We start from the raw sequence: 12,543 nt of genomic DNA on the forward strand, positions 1-12,543 counted from the left end.
AGTCAACACATATCGACCCTAAATAAAGTCTATATTAAGAACCGAGAAATGTTTTAACATATGGCTTAAACAAATGACAAATGAGCGAGGGTGATGATGTCGGAGCATCGTCCTATGTGCTGGGGCTAAGCCCCGGACAGCCCGGCCTAATTTAACCCCTGCTTGGTCACCTTCGAGTGACAGGTCTGTGCAGTGACTGCTAATCTTAGCTTTATGTCTCTCTGCTAGCTGCTTGCAGCTCCATTAGCACTGTTAGCTCCATGATGCTACAGGGGCTCTGCCTTCTAAGCTTATCCAGAGAACACAACTTGAACTCGGCCGTGTTTGTTCTGTGAGCCTTGTGGAGTATTGTTCATGCAAATTACCGGACGGCTCTGCGGTTAAAACAGACCGTCCACCAATGTTGTATCTTCGGTAAGTCAAATTCGAGTACTTTATTCATGTTTCTGGTGTTTTTATTCAGCTATTGTTAATTCATGTTTAGACGAGGGTTAGCATTTGAGCGAGTGGAAGCTACATCTGTGCTAACGATGCTAATCGTAGCATCCAAGTTAAAATGCATTAGATAAGTGTTACACATTAAAGTGGACCTATTATGCTATATTGGAAACATATATTGTAGGAACATACCTTTACAAAACATGTCTGTTTGTTGCTTAAAATACCAAACAGTTCACCCATTGTAGCCATGCCTCATACTGCTCATACTCTTTTGCAGCCTTGTTAGAGAAATGCTGATTTTGGGTCCTTAGCTTGGAAAAAAGAAAAGAAAAGAGGAGGCGGAGCTAATGCCTGATCAGAATTCTACCGGAGATAAAGTTAAATTCTGCTGTGATAAAACGCCACCCTGTTCTAAACCACATCAAAGATTATTTCTGAAACAGTATGGAGCTCAAATGCTTTTTCTCTTGCAAGGTGAGTTCCTTTTTTCATTTCCTGCTTTTTAAAACACTTGTGCTCTCCAGTATAGGTTAGCTCTGAGTGTTAGCAGGCTTGCTAATGTAAACAAAGACGAGATTACGTCCAAAACACATCAGGCATTGTTTCTGATAGCAATTTTCTGTGGGAACAAACGGCTTTTCTGTGAGATTGGTAAAATAAGGTCATAGGTAGAAGTTAGATATTTAGTTTGTTAGTAAGGTAACTTTATACATTTGCTAAGCTTGACTATGTAGACAAGCTAACGTCAAAGTAGTGTTCTTTTCATAAATGTTTTCCTGTATTTATTTATTTATTCATATTGTTATTTATGCCTTTATTTATATATTTATTTATAGAAAATGTCATGCTCCATAGACAATCAATAAACACACGGACCCATTGTTTTTTGCCATTAGAAGCAATGCAGCAGTGTATTGCTAATGTGGGTATTGTGTATGTCTGGTTATGCATTTCTAATTTAGTTACTTTCAGTAATTGTACTAATAACTACAGGCTATTATAGTCCCACTTCAACTTTTTTTTTAAATATTTAAAAGTACAACAGCCTCTAACTTTCCATGCAACCACATCCTGCGTACATCCAACAACAAGCTGATCGCTGATTCGCTGCTTTAAATGTCAATCTTGTTAAAGCGTCCATTAACGGTTACGTCAAGCTGGCAATGACAAGAGCAAAGGTATGCAGTTAGTACTTCAAAACAAAAGCCTTGAATTTTTTTAATAGATTAAATCCAAATATATTTATACATAAATGGGTTTAAATTACTCAAAAAATACCGATTGAGTTACCGTGTATATATAAATTGTAACTATAAATGAGAAATAGTCATTATTTTACAAGGCGTTTTAGGGAAGAATTTATTTTGAAATGTGTTGTTGTGACATGGCGGAAATACTTTTTAGCTAACAGTTAGCATGTATTTTTGGGGAAGTCCAGTAATGTTGCTGTCAAAATAGACCCGAAAGGAAAAGTTATTCAATCATACTGTGTGGAGGACAAGAGCCCGTACATCCTGTGACAGGTAAGACTATTAAACACGCTGCTATCTTTTTTTTTTGTGTAGCCTACGATGTTAAAATCCTAACGTATGTAAATATAGATATTTACATTATATGATGCGATGCCAGAGGCTAACCATGTCTTTGCTAATAATACAATTTACATTCTGTATCCAATTCACTAATTATTTTCTTGCCTGTACATTTTCTTAAGTATTAATTATTACTATTATTATTATTATTATTATTATTATTATTATTATTATTATTATTATTAAGGGGTATTTCTTCTGTACTTTTTATCAACAAAGGGGGACTTCCTGGTTGTGGTTATTTACATTGTTGGAAATGTAAATGTATTCAAGTATTAAACTCAAGCACAATGTTGAGGTACTTGTACTTAACCCGAGTATTCTTAGTTTAAGCTACCCTGTACTTTTACTCCACTACATTTAAGAAGCCAATATTGTACTTTTTACTCCACTTAATTAATTTGACAGCTTTTTGTAACTAGTCACTTTTTAGCTTCAGAAAATTAGCTTACACAAAGTCTAACTTAATGATTAAATACACTTTGACATATATTTACAGGTTAAGATATCCAATACATAAATAATGATAATAGCAACTCAATATATGTCGTTCTGAAATGTTCCATTATGCATAAGGAGTACGTTTACTTTGAATGCAGGAATTTGACTTGAGAAACAAAAATGAGTACTTCTTCCACCTTTAGTTATTTATAACTGCAGAAGAATGTGTGACACACAGCATTTCTTTAAAATAAGGTGTGTCTCTCATTTACCAACGTATGAGTTGACTCCTCTACTTGTCAAATGCATTGAGGCGACTAATTAAGTTAGTAAAAAAACTCAAAATAAGAAATAAATATTAGTGTTGTATTTGGTTATTTAAGAAGGGACAATGCTCATTAATTAACACGAGTGCATCGTCCAAATGTGCCAGATTTAGCCATAGACGCTCATTTCCATCTGCAGGTTGTTGGCATTAAAAGAAAACATACAAGAGCATATAAGCAAAGAAAAACCCATGCACAGTTTAAACCCTTTTTAAAACCCATTAACATGCAACAGACACATAAGACAACAGCTTCTCTTTTGCATCTTATTCAATTGATTTCTTTCTCACTTTGAACCAGAAGTGAAAGACCAAAGTCTCAAATGTGCTTAATCAAATAGAGAGACTATCAGAGTCAATCTCTCTCTCTTGGAGTCAATCACATTGTTTTGCATTTGCTCTAATTTCATGGTCCTTTGATCTGAAAGGGTGAAGTCTTTGCTCACAGAATTACTTAACTCCTTGAATCCACAAAGTAAATAAGAAAATTGGGTTGATCTCGTACATGAAGCGTGGCAGAGGTGGTTTCCACTCCATTTTGAAAAACACCCAGACAACGGAAACTAACAAAACCGCACTTTTCTATGAAGCCCATAAAACACACATCCTCCTCCTCACACACTCAACGACGAGCACCTGTTTTAACCAGTTCCTCCTCGACGCACATATGACCTATTTTGGACTATAGTAAACGACTCACTTCCACAACATATCGTGGAGTAGGATATATGCCAACAATCAGGAAGTAAACCGTAGCCACTTATATCGACATTTTTGTGCTGCTTTGCCCTGAAAGCACGGTCCAGTGAGTCCCGAAGAAAGTTGAGCGATGTGAAGTGCACTTTCCACATCTTGTATTTCTTGACAGAGCACATTCAGTTCAGATCTTATTGGCCATTTGGCAACATGGCTTCAGGGTGGAAGGTGACAAGGAACAGGATTTCCACTTATGTCACATCCCAATTCCATTACAGATTTTAAAACAAAGGCCTATCCCATGTGTTCATTTTTTCACTGCATCCAAACAGGATTACATCCCACTTTCTGCTAGAAACCTTCACACGAATCGTCAACACGCCATGTCTAGTTGAAATAACTATTTTCTCCTACTTCTTTTCAGGATGTTACTAAAAATACTTCTGGGCGTCCTGTGCTGTGTCGGAGCCTTCGCCACAGAGAACATCACGGAGCAGCTGAGTCCTCCTCAGCTGCTGCTGGTGTCTTTCGATGGTTTCAGAGCGGACTACCTGCGGAGGTTCCCCATGCCCAACCTGAAGCTCCTGTACAGCCAAGGGATCCTGGTGGAGCAGCTCACCAACGTCTTCATCACCAAGACCTTCCCCAATCACTACAGCCTGGTAGCCCCGCTGCTGTTGTGCTTTTTGTGTCGTGAACATTAGAGTGGGATGAAGATGCACTTTCATATGTGCTTTTTATCAATCAAGTAAACATTTAAAGCGATTATAAGAAAGACTTTCAGATGAAATAGTCAATTAAATACAAATTGAAATAGCATAACAGTTGTCTCACTCGTCACCGGCTTGAGCTTCAACCTCAGGATCCATGTATCTGTGATCCTCTCCAGAATGGAAGGAGTCATCACATACAGAGCATCAACTAGTTCCTGAACAGTGTCCTTCACATGCTGATATCCAAGAGAGGGAGTTCCTCAGTCACAAGATGGAGGAATAGAAAGCAGTATTCAATGTTTACTTCTGATTAGCCCCACGTCAGAAATGAGCATGCTTGTCACATGTCTCTCTCCATAGAGGCTAATGGTCTTTGTTTTCCTCTCCAGGTGACAGGGCTGTACGCTGAGTCTCACGGCATCCTGGCCAGTAACATGTACGACCCCGTCAGCCACGAGTACTTCCACATCAACAACGACTCCAACCCCATGTGGTGGAACGAGGCTCGGCCCCTCTGGATCTCAGCACTGGACTCCGGATACAAGACGGCGGCCATGATGTGGCCCGGCTCCGAAGTGACTATTGGAAACCGCACAGCGACACACTTCCTTCCCTACAACCCTCAAGTGACGTTCAAGCAACGAGTGGGGAACGTGACCAAGTGGATGTTAGGGGACAAAAAGGTAGGAACGTTTTTATTATCAAACTCACTGATTAGTGTCATTTATAACATTTTCAATGCAGTTCAATGTGTGTCGTCTGGAAGGGTTATTATTCCCCATCGTCTGACTTGCTTTAAACCAAATTCCCTCAGGAGAAAGGAGTGATGTTTGCAGCGCTCTACTGGGAAGAACCGGACCGCTCGGGTCACATCTTCGGCCCTGACAACGACACCGCCATGAGCCAAGCCCTGAAGGAGGTACAGTCATTGGGACACCCTCAATATTTCAAAGAAGCTCACTTGATTCTCACACAAAAGGTTCCTGAAATCTTATGAGATGTATTGAATTAGAGAAGCTTGATGGAGGCAGCAGGTGTTTGTAACATATAGTGATGAAGATACCGCAAACTATGGAAATGCATTGTAAAAAATGACCTTACAGTGACTCGGCACACTTGAGTGTTAATCAGATTTGCACAGATCTCCTTTCACTTCAGATCAGCTGGATGGAAGCATGTATTGATTGATTGTTATTCCACAGGCGATAAGACTGTTAAACACCTGAACCTTTGATCGGGCATCCATAACATTCATCTGTTTGCAACTTACAAATGATGTATCTAATATATTCCATTTACTTGTATATAGACTCTTCTTGCACTATTTGATCTGTTTCATTGTGTGGCACTGTTGGAGGAGCCTGTGATTTAAGTTTTTCATTGACATATCATCCCTGTAGCTAAGTACGAATGACAGTAAAAGCCTTGAATCTTTATGTGCGATCAGGTTGACGACCGATGACCTTACAGTGACTCGGCACACTTGAGTGTTAATCCGATTGGCACAGATCTCCTCTCACTTCAGATCAGCCGGATGGAGACAGTTATTGACGTGTCTTTGTGTGTGCAATCAGGTTGACGACAACATTGGCCTGCTGATTTCTGAGCTGAAGACTACCGGGCTCTGGGGTCACGTCAACATCCTGATAACCAGTGACCACGGCATGACGCAGTGCTCGGCCCAGCGCCTCATACAGCTGGACAACTGCCTCCACCCCGACAACTACACACTGGTGGACCTCTCTCCTGTCACAGCCATCATCCCACTGAAAGGTAGCCAAGTTCACGTCTGCTATATACATATATATATATATATATATATATATATATATATATATATATATATATAGAAATGTATTTATTAGGATAAACCCCTTGAGATGCACCATCTGGTTTTCAAGGGGGTCCCGACAAAAGCAACGTCTTACAGACAGACATGAACAAAATAACAGAAAGCAAAGCATGACAAACAAGGACAAACCACGTAGCGTCTGTTAAAGGTCCCATGTCATGCTTTTCTGGTTATTACCCGTCCCCTTGTGTGTTATGAAGGTTTTTCTGCATGTAAACGGTCTGCAGAGTCAAACCCCTCAAAGTACACCCTGTAGGGAGTAAAACTCTAACACAGAGAAGACCTCCCCAAAACGCCTCGTTGGAGATACGTCACTGTCCATTGATTCTTCCGGGTACGCATGATGTCAACCATACCCGGAACCAAATGGACCAATCCGTGGAGCCGTTACGTTAAGCCCCCGCTGATTGGTCCAAATTGACCAATCCACGGACTTCCTCACACACACACTCAGTGCAGGCAGCTCTGCTGATCTCTCCTCCCTGGCTGCAGGCTGATAACAGACAGTTGGGATCTCTCTGAAATTCTCTCTGCAGACCCATCCTCTCTGCAGACCCATTCTCTCTGCAGACCCATTCTCTCTGCAGACCCATTCTCTCTGCAGACCCATTCTCTCTGCAGACCCATTCTCTCTGCAGACCCATTCTCTCTGCAGACCCATTCTCACAGCGTTTATCAACCTTTCTCTTACTCAATATCAAGCCACACTTATTGTTTTTACTTCGGCTGTGACTTTGTGTGTGCTCAGGGTGAGTTTGGCTGTGTTTGGCTGTGTGTCGCTAAACAAGGAAACCACACCTCCACGGAGCTCGGCGCGATTCACAACGTCCCGACCAATCAGAGCACACTGTGCTCACAGGGAGGGTGGGGGCTGGAGCTACTGGAGCTACAACGAGCCGTTAAAGGCAGAGAGTGAAATTCAGTGAATACACGTAGTTTACAGAGATGCTGTTTGAGAAACCAAAGTGAGTTTGGAAAATTGCACAATATAAATCTATTCTAGTAGACCTCAACAATGGAATTATGATCAGTGGAAATGGCCATGACATGGGACCTTTAAGTAAAAATCATGAAGTAATACATCCAATCATTACAATTTGATAGAGAGTAGGGTCTAATAGATCAGTTTCATCAATAACAAGAGCAGCTGAAAGTGAGATGATAATGCTGAAACATACCCCATGATGCAAGAGATCTGATTTAGCTGACCTAGCAGCTTTAAACATGAACGCTCTTCTGACAATAGATTTGATCATTTGATAACAAATGTTATTCTAGAGGTATTTGCTCACACTAATTCCCTTTCTCTGTTCTTTGCAGATCCAGAGGCCGTCTTCAAACTGCTGGATAAGTGCCACAAACACATGAAAGCTTATAAGAAACCCGACATCCCTGATAGGCTGCACTACAGGAACAATGACCGCGTCCAGCCAATCATATTGATGGCTGACGAGGGCTGGACCATAGTGCTGCGAGGCGACAAGCTACCAAGATGTATGTCTCTTTGATTGTTTGCTTTGAAAGCCGAGTTTATCTGTACAGCCCATGTTCCTGACAGTTGATAAAAAGCCAAGAGAATACATATGGAACAAGTAGACAGGTATATAGACTTCTAGGTTCCAGATATAGAAGCACTAGCTTGAGCGTTGGCTGTTCTTCCTCACACACACTGTCAAACATACATTAAACAAAACAATACAATTTAAAATGCTATATGAAGTGAAAACTAAAATGGTCATCCCATTTTGATCCCTGCTTCTCCATGTTTAGTTTCTCTAACTCTCTTTCCTTTTCCCTCAGTGGGCGATCACGGCTACGACAACTCCCTACCCAGCATGCACCCCTTCATGGCCGCGTCGGGCCCCAGCTTCCGGCAGGGTTATCGAATCAGCAGCTTACAGAGCGTGGACATTTACCCGCTGATGTGCAAACTGCTGTCGCTGCCGCCGCAGCCCAATAACGGCACGATGACCCGCGCTCGCTGCCTATTGGCTGCTGAGAGCTGCTGGGACGTCCCATTGGTCATCGGCCTGGTGGTGGGAGTCCTGCTGATGCTCAGTGCTATCACTGGTAAGTCTGTAAAGTAACCATTATTTAGACCTTTTGCTATAAATATGTATTATAAAAAAACACTTTAAATTTCAGGGGGGCTCCGTTGGCCGGGCGCACTGTCAAGTAACTTTAATCTAAGCTGTTCTTCCTTGCCTCCGCCCGACAGTTTCATTTGAAATATGTCGTCTTCCTCGCTCAAAAAGGCGTCTGCTGCACCGGATCCGAAAGCTAATAGTGCTAGCGCAGCACAAGGTGATGAGGCCGCCATTCAATCTCTCAGAGAGGACCTGCTGAAGGAACGCCGAGATGCAGTCTAAAGAATTACGACGTGAATCAAGCTAACTGAGGGACGAGCTGAGATCCGCCATTGACCCGTCAGCAGCCGCACCAAGTCTTTGGAGGACCGGGTCGAGAGCCTGGATACTGCCGCTAATGATCACTCGGACCTCATTACCACTCTCGAACGAGACGTGCAGCAGCTACAAAAGGACATGAGAATCTTCTCTGACAGGAGGGAGGACCTGGAGGCACGTCTAGGAGGTGCAACAGGTCCCGCATTACCGGGATACAAGAAAAACGGGAGGCAGAGAAGAACCCAACTGACTTTGTAGCTAAACTACTCCAGGAAACGCTGGGCTTAGAAAAAGAGCCACGACGAGACAGATCCCATCGCACCCTACGGGAACGGCCCCAGGAGGACCAGCCACCCCGCGCCTTTGTGGTGAGATTTCAGTATTACCGGGAGAAGGAGGCGATCCTCCGCAAGGCCGCCACGGCCACAGATCTGGCAACGTCCCACGGAAGACAGGATCAGAGTTTTCCCCGACTACACCCAAGCAGTCGCAAAGCAGAGGGCCGCCTTCAGGGATGTGAAAGGCATGCTAAGAGGCGTGTCAAGTACGGAGTAGAAACCACTTAGTAGAACATATCACTCGAACAACCCTGTGGTCAGGAGCTCTCTGAGGATATGGACACAGTTCAGGAGGCATTTTGGATATAGAGAAACTATCTCCTCCATCCCCATAGTTCGCAATCTGGCTTTCAAACCAGCCCTGATAGACTCTGCTTTCCACCTGTGGTCCCGGAAGGAACTTAAGTGTGTTGCCTATCTGTTCTACGAAAGGGTATTCACATCCTTTGAACATTTAGTTAAAGAATATGACATCCCAAGGAATCATTATTTTAGATATTTACAAATTCGCGATTTTACAAGAAAACAATTTCCCTCCTTCCCGGCCGCCCCACCTGGTGGATGGATGGAAGACTGCCTTGGCCTCAAACCTTGTCAGGGAGGCGATATCTCAAAGCTATATGATATTATTCAAGAAATCTCTAGCCCCTCCCTCAACCACCTTAGGAGTGCCTGGGAATAAGAAATGGGCAGAGAACTAACCGATGAGACCTGGCGGTCTGCGACTGAGAACATGAATAAATCCTCCGTCTGTGTGAGGCATGGAGTAATTCAATTTAAAGTGTTCCATCGATTACATCTGTGCGGGAGCAGGCTTGCCAGGCTGTACCCTAATGTCGATCCCACATGCCAGAGGTGTCATGGTGCCACGGCTACCCTATTGCACATGTTTTTCTCCTGTCAGTCCATTTTGGTCTTCTATATTTGAAACCTTTTCATTGATGTATGGCCAGAACACACAACCAAATCCCATAATAGCTGTGTTTGGAGTAGCCGCTGAGGGGGTCTCCCTCGCTAATTGCCAGTCACACTCACTTGCGTTTGCAACCCTTCTTGCCCGCCGTCTAATCCTCCTCAAATGGAAAGACCGGACCTCACCATCTCACGCCCACTGGGTGAGGGATGTGATGGCACATTGGCAGCTGGAGGAGCTGAGGTATCGTAGCCAGGGACGTGTTAACAAATACTACAAGCTCTGGCAGCCTTTCCTTGACTATTTTAACAAACTCCCCTGTTCCAGTCTGACCCCCCCCCCCCCCGACCTTCCCTTTTCATTTGCTATTTATTTTATTGGATTGTATTATTTGTTTTGTTTATTTTACTATTTGATTTCTTTAAGTGCATCTCTGTGGGTGTGTATGAATATGTGTATGTATATATATATTATGTGTATGTGCTTGCACATTCTACGTACTGCAATGACATTTTTATTTGTGGTACAAAATGTAATTCAATTCAATTGTATAATTCCACATCTGCATTTTCATGTGCCCTGTTCTGTTTTCATATAAGTGAAAATCAATAAAGAAAGGTGAAATAATAAAGTTGTCATATTTTATAGAATTATCAAGTTCTTACAAGATTCAAGATTTCAAGATTCAAGGCTTTTATTGTCATGTCCACAGTGTAGATATATAAATGGAAATGTTAGGTCACTATAAAAATAGTTTTTACTAGTCACCTAATTTCCCAAAGATGTTGACCTTAGAAATAATAATCTCCAGCTCCACATCATTTTTTATTTTTATTTCACTACAATATACTCAGAGCAATTTCTCTTCTCTGCTTTGAGCTCATTATCTGAATCAGACACTAATTCAGAAGTTCAAACTGGAGGTTTAAAATGGGCTGATATTATTAATGAAATCAACTTCTCTCTGACTCTACTAACGGCTCTCCTTCCTCTTCAGTTCTCTTCAGGTTCCTGAGCTCCCGTCGCCCTCCAGGCTCTCGTCCCTTCCAGAGGCTTCAGGTGGACGACGATGACGACGACGACCCCATGTTGGAGTAACCGGACATCTGTCATGTTCCCGCTTTTAGAGGTACTTTACAGAACATGTTGCACTTTACGCTCTGAGGCTGCGGCCCTGTGTGTGTTGTCCATGTGCCCGTACACACACGCACACGCACACACACACACACACACACACGCACACACGCACACACAGTAAAAAGCCTGCTGGTTTAAAAACAGCTGTAGGAAATGCTACTGTTGTCACTGAACGTCCATAATGTGACATAGACTTGAACATGTGGCAAAAAGCCCGTTCTGTTTTGTTGTGATGTGTAATTTATTCAGCTGAAATATTGAGGATTTGTTCTGGTAATGGTCAGTGAGATTAAACACTTCATTCACAAAATGTAAAGGATTGAAGAGGTTTATTTTATATTTTTCTGGGGTGTGTTTTATTTTTGTTGTTGGTATGTGTAATGCTACGTTCTGCCAGCAGGGGGGGCCAGTCGCTCATGTAAGATGTAAACTGTGCATCACTGATATCCTGTGTTTCTTGAAGACTGAATGTTTTCTGCTAGTTTCAGTTACTTTTGAATGTCTCTCTGCGTGCACTGTTACTGTTTTGGTTTATTTGTTACACTGAATCTGGAAGAAATATTAATATCACTAAAATGTTACTTTTGTCAATACTAGCATGCTTCAAAACTGAACATTTGATCTGAAATGACTGAAATATAGTGTATTCGGTAACAAATGCTACAGTTAGATGCACAATGAATGCTTCAAGGATAGATATATTGATCTTAGAAAGGGATTTCTGTCATAAATGGTTATTATAAGAATAATGTCCTTCGTTAACATGAACACATTTGAGTTTTTTTAATTAATTGATTGATTTAAAGCCTGATTTTGAGCCTTAAACAGCAAAGGGATGGTCAGTTCATGGCATTTATTATCAATACCTACACAAATATCCATACTCTCATACTTTAGTGCAGTGCCACTCGCATGCTTCCAACCTTTTAAACATTAAGTCTGCAATTCTGTCATTTTCTTCATCCACACATCCTTAATATCTAGAAAACTTTGTAAAACTGTGATAAAATGTCACTTTCAGTTTCTCAAAGTCCACGTTTTTATCTTTTAATGCCTTGTTTGTTTCGTAAAACCCAAATAAAATCAATTTATAATGTGAGAAATGCAGAAAATCTCCATATCTGAGACACTGAAACAGCATTTCCTGCCATTTTAGCATGTAAATGAATTTAAAAGTGAATTGATTATCAACATATAATGGTTATTTGTTTTTCTATTAGTTAATTCATGGATATCTTGCAGCTCTAATGTATCTCTAAATATACTGTTTGTATAAAACGCTCATGAATATTTAACTATATGTGGGTAAGTGAGTATGCCTTTTTCTGCGGGAATAAGTTGAAGACATCCAGATTCATTATATTTATTTTGTGTTTTTAAACGCTTCATGTCAGCTGCTTTTTGCACTCTTTAGCCGTGTTCACTTTAGTTTGTTTTAAAAATGATATTATGCGAATGTAAAAGGATTCCTGTTGCTTAATGACATTTAAAATAAATAATGCTGGTTGGATTTCAGACTTTTTATGTATGTGTTCTTAACCCTCCTATTGTCTTCGTCCCCCCCCCCCCCCCCTTACTTTGACCGTTCCTGTTTTAACTGCTATTACTTTAACACAAAAACCATTAATCATCACCAAATTTCATTTAACACCCTTTCAAACTGTACAGATTGTATCAGACTACTGGTATA

The 12,543-nt window shown here is 41.4% G+C and overlaps 1 protein-coding gene across 4 annotated transcripts; it reads left to right on the forward strand.

The window, feature by feature from the left end:
* The first annotated feature begins 151 nt into the window (after window positions 1-151).
* On the forward strand, window positions 152-12,368 carry enpp4 (ectonucleotide pyrophosphatase/phosphodiesterase 4). Of its 4 annotated transcripts, none has more exons than XM_079670382.1 (8): window positions 152-414; window positions 3,920-4,157; window positions 4,598-4,891; window positions 5,023-5,127; window positions 5,783-5,981; window positions 7,381-7,554; window positions 7,861-8,130; window positions 8,279-8,514. In XM_079670382.1, exons 1-8 carry the CDS (start codon window positions 401-403, stop codon window positions 8,404-8,406), a joined length of 1,422 nt encoding a protein of 473 aa, XP_079526508.1. In that variant the 5' UTR covers window positions 152-400; the 3' UTR covers window positions 8,407-8,514. The 4 variants fall into 4 exon arrangements, with proteins under 4 accessions (XP_079526508.1, XP_079526511.1, XP_079526510.1 ...); XM_079670385.1 differs by lacking the exon at window positions 8,279-8,514 and adding an exon at window positions 10,714-12,368 and having other exon boundaries at window positions 163-414; XM_079670384.1 differs by lacking the exon at window positions 152-414 and adding an exon at window positions 802-915 and having other exon boundaries at window positions 8,279-8,513.
* Window positions 12,369-12,543: the final 175 nt, after the last annotated feature.

The sequence above is a fragment of the Notothenia rossii genome (genome assembly GCF_949606895.1).
Source record: "Notothenia rossii genome assembly, chromosome: 3".
NCBI classification, from domain to species: domain Eukaryota; kingdom Metazoa; phylum Chordata; class Actinopteri; order Perciformes; family Nototheniidae; genus Notothenia; species Notothenia rossii.

Bases quoted from the DNA above. Each gene is read 5' to 3' on its own strand.
- enpp4 (XM_079670382.1), top strand. The intron at 4,158-4,597 runs GTAGCCCCGCTG...TTTCCTCTCCAG, and splicing joins TCCCCAATCACTACAGCCTG to GTGACAGGGCTGTACGCTGA. The intron at 8,131-8,278 runs GTAAGTCTGTAA...TCCGCCCGACAG, and splicing joins GATGCTCAGTGCTATCACTG to TTTCATTTGAAATATGTCGT.